The sequence below is a fragment of the Sus scrofa genome, chromosome 1, assembly GCF_054392235.1.
Source record: "Sus scrofa isolate SSC_HxYL_T2T_F1_AM1 chromosome 1, Sscrofa_HxYL_maternal_Yorkshire_Landrace_v2.0, whole genome shotgun sequence".
NCBI classification, from domain to species: Eukaryota; Metazoa; Chordata; class Mammalia; order Artiodactyla; family Suidae; genus Sus; species Sus scrofa.
This window is the reverse complement of record NC_139383.1, coordinates 14,465,536-14,481,238: the sequence shown is the minus strand read 5'-3', so window position 1 is coordinate 14,481,238 and position 15,703 is coordinate 14,465,536. Positions and strand designations below refer to the sequence as shown.

General features: G+C 40.9%; 1 protein-coding gene across 32 annotated transcripts in view; it reads left to right on the top strand.

Moving 5' to 3' along the window:
- ESR1 (estrogen receptor 1) overlaps positions 1-15,703 on the top strand; it is a 384,969-nt gene that overhangs the window by 142,796 nt on the left and 226,470 nt on the right. For 15 of the 32 annotated variants that reach the window (XR_014836665.1, XR_014836701.1, XR_014836707.1 and 12 more), the window contains 1 exon segment: positions 2,018-2,208. The exons of 3 other annotated variants lie outside the window; for them this stretch is intronic. Coding sequence is in view for 23 of the 29 variants with exons in the window: in XM_085010346.1 (XP_084866472.1) it covers positions 2,018-2,208 (191 nt within the window). In the remaining 6 variants the exon portion in view is untranslated. 32 annotated transcript variants of the gene reach the window in all.

The following is a 15,703-nucleotide window of genomic DNA, read 5'->3' as shown; positions in this document are numbered from 1 at the left end:
TGACATGGGGATGAAATGGAAAGAGATGGGCAACAGAATATGAACTAGACTCAAAAACGTCGAGGCAGCGCTCTCTAAGGGTCTTAAAAAGTAAAGAACTCTTATCTAAGGCTGCCAACCAAAGAGCTAGGTCATTTAGAATGGAAAAAATTGGCAAAGTCACATCAGACACACTCGACCCAAGGAGCTAGTTATTTTGTGAATATTATGGCAAATGTAGTTTGAGAACCACCACTACAAAATTGCGGACAATCTTAAGGAGTGAGAGGGACAGAGAAGGGTTGTCAAATCTGAGCTAAAAGGAAAGGCAGGGCTTGTGCAGGGGGGACTGGTGGCAGTCAGGGTGGTCTGGTTATTTGGGTCAGGTGTGGAAAGCAGGAAGCCTGAACTTCCTTAACCAAGAGACCCTGGAAGCTCTATCTTCCGTTCACTTTATCTCATCCTAGTTTGTTTTTGTTTTTAAATGTCATAGGCTTCATTCCATCTTTCCTTCCACAATTTTTCTACCTCTTCCCCACCCCCCATACCCGGGAACGCTCTATTCATTCATGACAAGATATTACCACGTGTCAACTACACACCGGGCACTGTGCTGGGCTTTGGCCATAGGACCCCCTCCCGTCCCTCCACCCGCAACACACACACACACACACACACACACACACACACACACTTCTCTTACACCACCTTTATTCTATTGCAGATGCCTAGCAAATCCTGGGTCAGTATAATTGTGCTCCCATGCTTGGTTAGATGAGACATGCAAATTAGTCTCATTTATTCCTTTCCTTACCTTTTTTCTCCCTGATGTCTTCAAGGGGTCTTCGGTGAGGCCGTTCCTTCTACCTGTGTCTTTAATCCCAGCTGCTTTACTTTCCTTCTTGACTTTGTTCTGTTTTCTGTTCTCCACACCTGCCACCATCCCCTTCCATCTCCTTGAGGCCTTCTCAGGACCCTTCCATTCTAACCACCCCCCCTTTTGTCTTTATATTCTTTAGTGACCACCCATCTCCTTCCCTTCCCGTTCTCATTCAGATTCTCGAAGGAATGACCTTCACTCATTTTCATTGCCATGCATTCCATTCCTTTCCCGCCCACAGGATTTGGCTTGTGCCCAGACTCTCTATGGAAACGCCTCGCTATGCATCCTCCGTGTCAAATACAGCTTCACATGATCAGTTCTGGTTTTATTGGACTTTTCTGCTCCGTTGGCCCTATCGGTCACTCTCTCCTTCTTAAAGCTTTCTACTTCTTTAAACCTTTTTTGCTCCCCCAATTCCTCGGTTCTCCCAGCACTTTCTGACTGCCTTCTTTGTTTCTTTTCTGGGATATGATTCCTCCCAAAAAACTTTCAAGGTTGGTGTAATCATTTGTGTTCCTCTGTTCTTCTCATTCTACATGTTCTTAAAGAGGCGTATTGGATATGCACTAGGATCCTCAAATTACAGTGAAGTTATAAAAGCTGATATTCAGGATTATCTGGTAACAGTGACACAAAAAGTTGAATTGTCTTTCTACATGTGTTCCACCTTGTTCACCCGTTTATCTGAGTTTCAGATGTTCCAGCTGTTTTATGCTTTGTCTCCATTTCCTAAAGACCCTTAGTGTGGTCTGGAATTAGGAATGAGCATTGGTCTCTAATGGTTCTGAGTTAATTGTGAATCCCTGAAAACATGAATAAGCCCATTAGAAACCAGCTAATTTCATTTTGTCATTTTCTGGATAATATACTCCAGTGTAAGTCAGTCCATTTTTAAAGCAAGTTTGCAATAAACAATTTCCCCTCAAGGTTAATAGAATAGGCAAACACCTTTTGCTGTAACAGACGGCAAGAGGTAATGAAAGATTAGCTTACATTATGATTCATTATTTCAAAATGTCAGAATAAAGTGGATCTGCTACATCTTCCAAGCCTCTTATTCTTTAGAGGAGAGTGCATGTTTTACTTTTCTAATGTTAATGGATTCACTGTGTTTTTTTTTGTTTTTGTTTTTTTTTCTCCTATTTTTTTCCCCAGGCCAAATTCAGATAATCGGCGCCAGGGTGGCAGAGAGAGATTGGCCAGCACCAGTGACAAGGGAAGCATGGCCATGGAATCTGCCAAGGAGACTCGCTACTGTGCAGTGTGCAATGACTATGCCTCAGGCTACCATTATGGAGTTTGGTCTTGCGAGGGCTGTAAGGCCTTCTTCAAGAGAAGTATTCAAGGTAATAGTGTGTTGAAAACAACTTATTCCATTGTTTAATCCTAAGAGGGGAGGCAACTGAGGAAGGCATCTGATCAGCCATTTGTACAGAACCCTAATCCTAGGCGGTCCACCTGTATCTATGGTACAAACATGAAGAAGAGATAAGATCTCAGGAGAAAGAGTTGGCCAGTGTCAGGGCAGTTGTGGCTAGGTAATTATGCTTGCTTCATCTGGCAAGGTCCAAACTGTCTTGAGCAACTCTAGAGGAAGAGGATTTCAATAGCTGGATCTCTGAGATGTTGTCCTTGCCATGATTGGGGGATGGCAGGTGGATATTCATGCGTTGCAGGCCGCTAGGCTTAGATGAGGTGGTATGATATTAATTACCCATACGTAATTATTTCTGCAACTTGACTTTGCCCAGATAAGCATTCTGTTCTCATCTTTGTTCCCGACCCATTCTAATTTACCTTGTTCTTCTCTTGCTCTTCTTCCATCTCTTTGTTGTCTCAATGGATAATGTGACCTTTTGCTAAAATGAGAAGACTCCAAGGCTGGTGACTTGTAGAAAGGGGTGCATAATCTGTACCAAACGGTTATTAAGTATGCACCTGGAACATTTCATTTGCCTATCTGCCCTGATCCTTTTCTTGTAGTTAGTTTAACAAGTGCAGCTTCTCTGATAGACCACCAGCTACATTTTATTTCTACTCCAGGGAAGTCTGTATTGGTGCTCTATTGTCTATATAGGGCACACTGGGGGAAACATCAATCAGTTTTGCTACTTAAAATATCTGTGCTAAAGATCCCTTGACTGACAAGAGCAGAGGTCTGACAGCAGTTTAAAGCTACCCCAATTAACCCTTTTGTCTTAACAGTGAACCATTTCCCTCTGTTTCTTATTCCTTTATCTTTTCAGCTTAAGCAAAGTTGAGGGTATAAATACTAACAATACTTCTGATGGGGTTTTGTGTGATTCCCTTTATGGAAATTGAGACAAGTAAATTCTTAAAAACCAGAGTCTACTAAATTAATAGGTACTGATTGCAGATACTTTTGAATAAAGAATGAATCACTGTTCTCATGGACTTCTTGCTGTAGCTCTTCACTGCCCTGATGTGGGGTGAAAGCTGGGGCTGACATACACTATTTTTCCTTCCATTGCCAGTGGAATGGAGTTGTTTTTTTTTAAGGCTCTTCGTATCTTAATAGAGTAGTGTGTGAGGTCACCTTGGTCCATTTTAAAAGCACTTTTTTGGACAGCTATTCCTTTCAACATCTTTTAGAAGTCTGTAAGACTTGGACTTTTTTGTTAGAATTTTAATAAAATGCATAACATTAATCTGAGAGTAAATTTGTGTGTGTGTGTGTGTGTGTGTGTATATACGTGTGTGTGTATATATATATATATATAAGCATAGGTTATTTGATTTTACTAGAAGATACTATCTTTTTTTTTTCTTTTGGTCTTCTATCTTTTTAGGGCCGCACCTGCGGCATATGGAGATTACCAGGCTAGGGGCTGAACTGGAGCAACAGCTGCCAGCCTATGCCACAGCCACAGCAATGTCAGATCTGAGCCACATCTGTGACCTACACAACAGCTAATGGCAACGCTGGATCCTTAACCCACTGAGCGAGGCCAGGGATTGAACCCACGTCCTCATGGATACTAGTTGGGTTTGTTAGCCACTGAGCCACAATGGGAGCTCCGGAAGATACTGTCTTAATTTAGAAAAATGAGAGTTATATTTTGGCTTAAGTTAGTGTAAGCCCTTAAAAGTCTTTTGAGAGTCATCTTCATTTGTGATTTTCCTGTTATTTGATTTTATGTAATTTAAAATACCTTTTTTCCCCCCACCAAGTCTTTAATCTGGTATAGAAAAATCATCTGGTAAAGGTGGATTTAGTGGGTAGGTTCAGCTACCTAATTGAACAAGTCATTTATCTGAGACTGAGTTCCCTCATCTGTAAAAGTGATTTAGAGCAGGGCTCAGCAAAGTTTTTCTGCGAAGGAGCAGAGAGTAACTATGTAGGCTTTGCAGGTCATGCAGTGTCTGTGGCTGCCGCTTATCTCTGGCATGGCGGCCTGCAAGGAGCCACAAGCACTATGTAAATACATGAGTGCGTGCCAATAAAACTTTATATACAAAACAGGTAACTGACCAGAACTGGCCTATGGGCCATAATTTCTGACTCTTGATTTAATATGTAAAAAGGGAATTGATGGTTTCCAAATCTAATGTGTTGCCTATTCATATTTATTGAGAACTTTGTACTGTTGCTGGATGTTCTGTGGAAATAAAAATATGTGCAAGATGTAATCCATAACCCCCCCCCCCAAAAAAAATTTTTTTTTGTCTTTTTAGGGCCACACCTGTGGCATATGGAAGTTCCCAGCCTAGGGCTTGAATTGGAGCTCCAGCTGCCAGCCTATGCCACAGCTACAGCAATCCAGATCCGAACTGCATCTGCAGCCTACACCACAGTTCACAGCAATGCCGGATCCTTAACCCACTGAGCAAGGCCAGGGATCAAACATGTGTCCTCATGGATACTAGTCAGTTTCACTTCTACTGAGCCACTATGGGAACTCCCATAACCCCAGAAAATTTAGAATTATTTGGGAAATTTGTTTGGGGAGGCAAAGGTTCTCATGATAAGATTAGAGAGTCAATATAAAGTGCTACTCTGTGATGAAGATGGGGAAAACAATGAAAATATTGTCAGTTATAAACGTCAAGTTCCTGAGATTGAAGGTAGAAATGATCTTCCTTCAAGAGGCAATGGCAGCATTTTCACAGATTATTTTCATCCTGTGTGTTTAGCATGTGGGAGTATGTTACAAATACCACATCAAACAGTCATGTCTGTGGGCATTAAGGGCTCAGAACAGAAAACACACACAAGAAATAGAAAATTTCAATGACTAGTGAATATAAAAAAAAAAAAAGAAAATTTCAATGAAGAAAATGTAAGCTAACAAAAATATATATTTCGTTGGTATGGCTTTATCTCAAGTTTAAGTATTTAAATTTTTTTTTTGCTTACTCTTTGATATTCAAAATATATATCTATCTCCATCTTGTGCACCCAGACTAAATGTTAGGATTTCATTTCACTTTATAAAATTGTACTACATAAAGTGCAATTTCTACGTGGTTTCAGAAACTTCTTACCTATCATGATATGAAGTCATTTATATAAGGTTTCTGAAGTGAGATGACTATTGAGTCCAAAGTTCTGCAGGAACACTAGAAACAAGACAGAGGTATTAACTGTTAAAGATAAGGAGGGACCTTAACAATTATAACGTTCAGGAGTTCCTGTTGTGGGTCAGTCAGCGGGATGAAGATCCTAAGTTGTCTCTGAGGATACAGGTTCAATCCCTGGCCTCACTCAATGGGTTAAGTATCTGGTGTTGCCATAAGCTGGGGTGTAGATCGCAGATGTGGCTTGGATCTGGTGTTGCTGTGGCTGTGGCATAAGCCACAGCCGCAGCTCCCATTCAGTCCCTGGCCTGGGAACTTCCACATGACACAGATGCAGCCCTAAAAAAAAAACATTATAAAGTTCAGGGAGTTCCCTTGTGGTATAGTGGTTAGGACTCTGTGCTTTCATTGTGGCCTGGCATCAGTCTCTGGTCTGGGAACTGAGATCCCACACCAAGCTGCTGTACACTGCTGCATGTATATATATATATGTGTGTGTGTGTGTATATATGTATATATGTATATATATATGTGTATATCATATATATGTATATGATGTTCTCTAATTTGTTAATTTATTCATTGAATGCCTCTGCTAGGCAAAGCACTGTAGGAAATCCTGTAGATATACTTATAGGAAAGACACAATCCTTATCCATCTAGAGCTTTAAGGTAGTAGGAGAGACAGAAAAGCAAACCAGTAATAAAGTTATAGTGTGACAAGCACCAAGATGAGGGTGAGTTCAGATCTTCCAGGAGTCTAGGCTTCACTCATTCTTGGTGGGGGGCTGAGTCAGACTCTCAGAGAAGGTTTTCTGATATAAAATTAAATCTGGAGGATGAGTAAAGTGAGAAGATGAAGAAGGGTGGGATGGGTGTTCCGTCATATGAGAATGGGACTGAGCATAGGAGCAAAGACCAGGAGGTGAGATAGAGATTGGGGAGTTCTGTGAATAAAAATGAACAAAATGAATATACCATTTGATTATACAAAGACATTCTTAGGGCATATATTTGTTCTTCGACTTTGATGGCACTTCCATTTGTTCGATTTATTTGTGCGCATAAAAGGGAAATACCAGAGCAATACAGTCTTTCTCATCATAGTCTTGATAACTTGGAGCTAAAAAGTTTTGCTGAACTTCTGTGACTCTTTATAAATCACGCTACCCCTCAAACCTATTTAAGGACAGTGAAGGGTCTGACATGATGCAGGTAGAAAGTTCTGAAGATGCTGTAGCTTTTCCTGTTTTTCTTGTTACCTAAGAAGAGAGCTAGAAATGAGTATCCATCAGATTACTCTAGTGCTTTAAGTGTTTTACTTGAAGAGGTAAAGTGTTTGACTTGAAAGCATACAAATTTTTATCCACTACTTAGTGTATGAACTTGATTACTCAAGAAATTGAGTAATGGCTTCCAGTTGAACATACTTTTTTTTTTCCCCCTACAGCGAAGTCAAGGACACTATTTAAGGGAGATGGGTGAAATTGGGTATTCTGCGAATTTATTAATCATTGCAGGTAGAGAAGCAGTGTTCCTTAAGATGTGTTGTAGGCAGAGACTTTTGGATGAGTTATATAAGCAGATTTGGTTATAGGTTCAGCAGCCAGGTACTCCCTTTGTGTGTTATTCTAAGGAAAAAGGACTCCATGGAGCTCCCTGCTTCTTGTATTATTATTGTCATAATAAATATTATAAAGTTTATATTATGCCCTTATGTTATAAATGATCATGAGGCACAGTGGAGGCTGAAGGCTGTCTACACACCCCTATCTATGCTGCCTCTTCCTGTTCTCGCCTTTGTATAGACAGTGCTCAACATTACGCCAAACAGACACGGCCAAGGCAGGTGTTAGCCTAAAGGTGACATAAGACCCGGAGGACATGGTATCAGGGTGGAGTCTGGTTATGGTTCAACACAGTGGGGGCCTTAGGTCCAACAGGAATAACCGATGGCCTGGCCCACCAGGTCTTACTTAGAAAGCTTCAGGGTGAGAGTCCAGCACCCTGGATAGCTCCTCCAACAGCTGCTGAGGGTACGCGGAGACTGACTTGCTAAAAGCAAAGCAGGCCTGTTTGTTCAGCTTCTCTATTAAAAGAGAACTTAGTTCTTCTGTGCGTAGGAACTCATGCTTGTTTGCCCAGGATGGTTTCGTTTTTATGCTTAGCTTTCCATTTCCAGTCACCTTCTGTCTTGACCTGTGCACCCCTGTCTAGAAAGAGCCAGAGGATGGGTTCGAAGTGGAGGCTGCTCTCTTAGTACGTAACTGTGCTATCTCTAGAGTCCTTTCAGAGATATGGCTCAGAGTTGATCTTGGCATTATGTGCACACAAGTATAGCAAGTCTTTGGTCTCCACATTTCCCCACTTGCCCCTCTGCAGTCTAGTCTCCGTGCGGCAGCAGGAGAGATTTTCTGATGCATTTATTGGGTCACATGGTCTTGTACTTAAAACTCTCACTGCACTTAAAGCCCAGATTCCTTTCTGGGGCTTAATGTACTCTGCATGGTCTTATTCTTGCTTATTTCTCTCCCACTTGCTGTAATCCAGCCTCACCGGCCTTCTTTCTCTTCCCCTAACACACCAAATGTATTCCTTTCTCAGGGTCTTAGCATCTGTGGTTCCCTTTTTCGCCTTTGCTTGCGACACCCAGAACTTCACTTTGCTGGCTTCTTGTCATTCAGATCTCTGTCCAAGATCTCTTTCTCAGAAAAGTCTCCCCTGATTATGCCACAAACCTTTGCCTCTAGTTTTTTTTTTTTCTTTTTTTAAAAATACCTATTTTTTAAGGCCCTAAACCCTTAGTTCTCTCTCTCTCTCTCTTTTCTTTTTATGGCCACGCCTGTGGCATATGGAAATTCTCAGGCTAGGGGTCGAATTGGAGCTGCAGCTGAGGCCTACACCACAGCCACAGCTACACTGGATCCAAGCCACAAGTGTCACCTACACCGCAGGTTGCAGCAATACAGGATCCTTAACCCACTGAGCAAGGCCAGGGATCAAACCCGCATCCTCACAGAGACAGTATTGGGTTCTTAACCCACTGAGCCACAGTGGGAGCTCTCTTAGTTTTTTTCTTAAACCCTGAGCTTTTTAATTTATTCATTTGGTCGATTGTTATTTGTCCGCAACAGGTGCCACCTTCAAATATTCCTGCCCAAGCTTGGATGGAAGCTCAGTGAGAGCTGATTTCTGGCTTGCTCTGCCTTGTTTGTTGCCATAGCTCCTGTGTCTATGGTCATGCTGGGCACATGTCTGTTAAATAACAGAACATGGCAAGAGGTCAAAGAATGGTAAATAAAACCTGCTAGAGGACCTCAGAGAAGGGAGCTATTTCATTGGGCAAGGCTGGCAAAACAAGTGTTAGTGCAAGTGGTATATTTGATATAGATCTGGAAAGAATCAGAAGACTTTCATAGGCATTAAGAAGTTAGGACAAGAATTCCAGAAATGTGAAATAGCATAAACCAAGATATCCTCAGTGGAAATTAAGCAAATCAATTGTGAAAGAGAAGAGGGCTTATTGTCTTTTCTCTGCCTCTTTATTTTCCCTCTTCCTCTCTCTACAGAATCCACAACCTTTTCTCTTTCTCATGCTTTCCTCTGTCCAGTTTTCTAAGCAATCGCAGACATAACCTGTTATGGGTTGGAACGTGTCTCTCCCAAAAGATATGTCGAAGTTCTTGTCCCCAGGACCTCAGAATGTCACCTTATTTGGAAATAGGGTCGTTGCAGATGTATTTAGTTAAGATGAGGCCATACTAGAGTAGCGTGGGGCCCTAATTCCATATGACTAGTGGTCCTATTGGAAGAGGGAAATCTGGACAAAGAGACAGGGAGGAGAATCCCATGGGATGATGGAGAGAGTTATTGACATGATGCATCCACAAGCCAGGGAACACCAATGATGGTGGAAGGCAGAAAGAGGCAAGTCATTCTTCTCTATGGGTTTCAGAGGGAGCATGGCTCTGCTGATCACCTTGTTTTCAGACTTCTACCCTCCAGAGCTGTGAGGAAATTCTTTGTGTTGTTTTAAGTTACTCATTTGTGGTGCTTTGTTAGAGTCGCCCAGGGAACAATATTTAAGACCTAAAGTGTCACAGCTGTGTAACTATCTCCCAAGTCTAGCTCCTGCCCCACCCTGGCTTCTCGTGACTCCTGCGCGTCTCTGACACCACCCACTCCCCTTTGCCTTCTTCTGTATGGGTTCCTTCACCATTTCCTCAGGCATCCCCGCTTGAAAGCTGGGAGTTAGTTAGCTTCATCTTTGCCCTTTGCAGCTCTTCCCATCAGAACTTTTGTGTAATTCTGTTGAGTCTAACCCAGTGTCCAAATCCCACTCCTCAGAGTTTACCCCATCAACTTTCACCAGGTTCATTGCAATAATGTGAGTTTTCCTTCTGCCTTCTCCACTTAAGCCCTTACTGCATTTGTTTTCCTTCTTCCAAACTTCTCTGCACACTGACAGTCTACTAACTTTAGCACATCACTCATCCTGTCAGTACTTTCAGGGAATTCTTTAATGACTTCCATAGCCGTGGAATAATCCTTAGACACCAACCATTCAAGGATTTCCACAATCTTGCTCTAGCCTGTCTAGTTGTTTTATGAGACTGACGGGCTGCTCACTGCACCAAGAAGGCATTTCTAGTTGCTTTAAAGTCGCCATTTCTGTTTCTGAAGTCGACTCTCAAGACTGGACTACTTGCTGTTATTCAGACATGACCATTCCATTTCTTTGCCAGAAACGTCTTTGCAGATATACCTGTAAAATTTCTTCTTTTTCTAGCCCAAAGTGATTGTCAGCAAACCTGCGATGTTAGTGCAGAAGTTCGCTCTCCTGTGGCCCTCTGTGTTACAGTCAGCACTTTGTGTCTGTGGGTTCAACTAACCCCTGATTGAAAATATTCCCACCAAATTGCAGAAAGTTCCAAAATGCAAAACTTGAATATTCCTCATGCCAGCAACTATTTACATAGCATTTACATTGAATTTACAGTCATTTGCATTTACATTATATGAGGTATTGTAAGTAGTCTAGAAATGATTTAAAGTGTCCTAGAGGGTAGGTGTACTTTACATGTGAATGCTATAGCTATGTTACATAAGGTCCTTGAAAATCCATGGATTTTGGTACCCGTTGGGGATCTTGTAACCAATCCCCTGAGGATACTGAGAGATGACTGTACTTTGTTCCTGTTGCCTAGGATTGGGATTGCAGGTACAGGCATATCTTGCTTTATTGTCCTTTAATTTATTGCTCTTTGAAAATAATGTGCTTTTGGAGTTCCCATTGTGGCGCAGTGGAAACAAATCCAACTAGTATCCATGAGGATGCAGGTTTGATCCCTGGCCTTGCTCAGTGGGTCAGGGATCCCGCGTTGCCCTGAGCTGTGGTGTAGGTCGCAGATGTGGCTTGGATCTGGCGTTGCTGTGGCTGTGGCAGGCACCTGCAGCTCCAGTGGGACCCCTAGCCTCTGAATTTCCACATGCTGCACCTGTGGGCCTAAAAAAAAAAAAAAAAAAGAAAGAAAGAAAAAAGAAAATACTGTGTGTTTCACAAATTGAAGGTTTTTGGCAACCCTGCATCAAACATCTATGTGAGCCATTTTACCAACAGCATTTGCTCACTTCGTGTCTCTGGGTCACATTTTGGTAATTGTTGCAACATTTCAAACTTTTTCATGATTGCGTGTTTGTTATGGTGGTCTGTGGTCAGTGATCTTTGATGTCACTGTTGTAATTGTTTTGGGGCATCACGAACTTCACCTGTCTGTCACGGTGAACATAAACGTTGTATGTGTTCTAACTCTTCCAGGGATGAGCTGTTTCCTGGTCTCTGTCCTTCTCCTTCAGCCTCCCTACTCCCTAAGACACCCCAATATTAACACTGGGTGAATTAATAACCCTACAGTGGCCTCTAATTTCTCAATAAAAGGTAAATCAGTGTAGCAAACATCATTATTGTCCTATATTAAGAAATTGTCACTTTCAGCAGCCACCACCCGGATTAGTTATCAGCCATCAACATTGAGGCAAGAACCCTCCACCAGCAAAAAGATCATGACTGCTGATGGCTCAGATGATGGTTAGCAGTTTTGCAACAATAAAGCATTTTTTAGTTAAGGTATGTACATGTTTTAGACATAATGCTATTGCACACAATAGGTGACAGTATGGTATAAACATAACTTCTATTTGCACTGGGAAACCAAAAAAATTTGTGTGGCTGCTTTTGTTGTGATATTCTCTTAATCACAATGCTCAGGAACCCCACCCTCAGGATCTCTGAGCTCTGCCAGTATTTGTGTTTGTGTGTCTTTCTCTTGCTAACTGCGAGTGCCCCAGGGACAAGGCCCAAATCAAGGCTTTGTATTAAGAGAAGTCATTCAATGAAGAAATAAAAGAATGAAAGGAAGGTTAGGATCAGTTTGCTTTAGGCAACATAAAATCATTACCTTTTTTTAAATCATGGGAGATATATGACAAAACTGTCTTTTAGTAAGATTAACCTTCCAGAGGCATATGAGAGAGACCAGAGAAGGGGAGAATAGAAGTACAAGGATGCACAGGGAACTATATCTGATCACTTGTGATGAAATATGATGGAGGATAATGTGAGAAAAAGAATGTATACATAAATGTATATATATAAATATATATGTATAACTGGGTCACTTTGCTGCACAGCAGAAATTGACAGAACACTATAAATCAACTATAATAAAAAATTTAAAAAAAGCACAAAGATGAATTTGGCTGATATTCAAATACCTTAGACATACTAGAAATCTGGATGTTTGGTATTTGTGAAATTGGTAAAAAAGAATAGAATGAAGGATATTATAATGAATGAACCTACACTGTTTTTAAGATGATTCAGTATGGAATAGCTGGACAAGAAAGATGTTAAGGAGGTGGAAAAACAGAGGGAAAATGATGGTGTTATCCCCTGAACTGGGAAAACCCCAAGACGAAGGCCACTTAGAGCAGGGAAGAGTAAATCGACTCCAGACATGCTGAGTTTGACATGACAGCTGGACCTACACATAGAATTATTCAGCAGCTACAGAAACAGAAGCAGCCCTCTGCAGACAGTCCAGGGGTGGGAACTGGAATAAATTTCCTCAATTAGTTTTAAAGACATTTGGTGAAATGAATGGCTTAACCACTTCCTGAAAGTTGTCTGTTACTAACAATGAGGAAGTAACTCCAGAAACATCCTCTTGGGTCTCATAATAATATGAGCTCCCAAGATCTTACCAAAATTTTGTAAGAAGCTCTGTCATTATTAAAAGTGTACGTTCAAGGCCCTTCTAAATAGGGAAATCACACATTAGCCCAACAGGGCCAAGTGCTGCCCTCTAGGATCTTACAGTGTGAGAACATACTGGTACCAGCACATTAGCTGTACGAGTGGTAAATGGCAGGAGCACATATAAACATATTTATGAGTTTCAAATACAAAGCAAGCGCCCCCCCCAATTATTAATACTGTGTCTAAATTATTAATACTTGGTGTCTTTTCTAACCCAGGAACTTGCACATTGTGCAACAGAGAAGTGAGACTGTTGAGGCAGAAGAGTTTTACTGTGTATATGAATGAGCTATCGTGTAGTCTTCAAATGAAAGCATTTATAATGAAACTTTTTGAAAGAAAAGTCTTACCTTCAGGTGTGTTTGTTAGATGTTTAGCTTCTGGTTCTCAACAGAGACAAAGAAAGGCACACCCCTAAAATTTAAGACCCGCAAACCTCTTTCCTTGTAAGAATGCCATCCCTATTCCCAGTTTTAAGTGCTAGTTACTCTTTCATGCTACATGATGAAAATTAGAGGTGTGTGCACACGTGCATGCATGCATTTGAAGAAGGGCTCAGAAAAGCAAAATCATAGTCTTTCTACCTGTGAAATGACAGTGGCTCTTCTTCTTCTTCTTTTTTTTTTTTTTCCTTAATCTTTGGCCAAGTAATCTTTATCTTGGAGATAATTAAGACAAAATGCATCTGACAAATAAAATCAGTATAGAACCCCTATTTCTTGGCAGCTCTTGTGGACACAGCTGAAGCTTTCAGAGGTCTTTAAAAACCATGGCAACAAATGCCTTTGAAGGGTAAGCGAAGGTTCCAAATGTTTTTAATCGCTGGTGGTTTTTATGCTACCACTTCAAGCATTCTTTTTCATTTTTTTGGTTCATCTGATTGAAATTAAATTTCCGATTTCCCTACTAAATGTCCTGGTCATGGTGTTGACTACTTGCATTAAAGTAGTAGAGTTTGTGCCCATATTCAGTGGTTAAGCTTATCAACAATTCCATTAGAAAGCCCTGGTTATGAGTGGCAATAATTTCACACGAAAATTATAGAGAGCCTTTAATAGGCACATTTTCAAAGGGCATTAACTAGCCCTCAAAATTATGTGCTAACACCGTTCTTTCAAAACCTACCAGTGGTGGCCCTTGGCCTAAGCCTGCCTAAATTTCCCTTTCCTTCATAGAAAGCTGCTGTCAGATACCTTTAAAATGCTATGTATCCTTTCAGAGAGAATGGCTTGTTTCTCTGATACTCATTCAGAGAAGACTATACTTGGAGATATAGTCTGCTCATTTCTGAACTATATATTGTACTTTGCCATTTCAGAACTGTATGTGCAGGTGATGCTATAACCTGCTTGCCTGGATTTTCGACTGAAAAATAACAACACTTGAAAAAATCTATTTCACAGATCTGCTTATCCACTTCGTAAAACGTTTTCTTGCAATTATGTTAATTCTCTGCACATATGTGAGTTCTAGAGCAGATCTGATATTTTTATTTTTTTTTTAAATTTATATATTTTTAAAATTTTTTGTCTTTTTAGGGCCACACCTGTGGCATTTGGAGGTTCCCAGGCTAGGGATCAAATCGGAGCTGTAGCCACCAGCCTACGCCACAGCCACAGCAACGCGGGATCCAAGCCACATCTGTGACCTACACCACAGCTGACAGAAACACCAGATCTTTAACCCACTGAGCAAGGCCAGGAATTGAACCCACAACCTCATGGTTCCTAGTTGGATTCGTTTCTGCTGCGCCACAACGGGAACTCCTGATCTGGTATTTTTAAAGGAAAGAAATGCTTTACTTGAGAAAGAGGGAATCTAGTGGGGAAAGTATTTCTGTTATTTTCATCACATCTTCATCTTCCTCTAGCTGAAATAAAAATATTATCTTTTTAGTTGTTAAAAAAATAAAATCACACACATATAAAAACATAAAGGAACCAAGAAGTAAATAATTGAGTTGTTAAATTATAATTTCTCTCTGCCATAGAAACGCTTCTATTTTCTATTTCTGTTTCCTGTTTTCTTTGAGAAAGGGTACATGGACTTTAAATATTATCCAAATGAACATCATCTTTATCCAATTCATTTGGCAGTTTCAAAATCTTGTATTAGGAAGTATTGAGTGAATGAGTAAAGAAATTCTTAAATCATCCTGCAGGGGCGAGTGGCTAGAGTACATTTTTAAATATATATTTTTGTGTGTGTGTGTGACTGAAATCTAAGAACACTGGTTGAAAAGAATCCTGCACACGCTTTATCGGATTTCATTAAGTGATGCACACAATATTTTCCTTATACACCAGAGAAGATAAATTACAGTTCGTAAGATAATCTAAATTCCTAATTGTTTTGTTCCTTTGACCCTGCAGAGTTCCTAATAAGAGATTTCATTTGAAAATTATATAAAAGTGCACTTACCACTGCCACTAACCAGTGACATGGTGGTAGATTGCAGTCACCTTGGAGATGGTTTTCCTCTTTATTTTATTTTGTTTTTTTCCAATTGCCAGCATGTTGATCAGTCTTCCCGCTCACCAGCACCTGCTGACCAGCCCCGTCGTTGCCCTCTCTACCTCATCCTGGGCAGTTCCCTGAATTGGTCTCGGTTCTTACCGAGGTAATTGGTGGATGTCTTCACCAATCCCTCGTGGGATTTGCTTTCCCTCCCCCTGGGTTATCTGGAACCTGACATTCTCTCCCTCTCACCATCCAACCCGACTTCTAAGAAGTGTTGTCTGTCCTTTACTGGACTCTGTTCTTGGTTTTCCTCATTGCCCTCTTCTTAGCTCATGTTTTCATAGCCTGTACACTGCCCTGTTCGGGTCCCTCAGAGTCTCTCCATTCAAAGAGGGCTAATTCTTTGAGCTCAGGGACTTAGAACAGATTTTTAAAGCAATGGATGTTTGTTGAATGACCATTTTCTTGTAGCACTGGGAGAAATGCAAACATATAAAATCCAGAGACTCTGAGATCCAATTAAG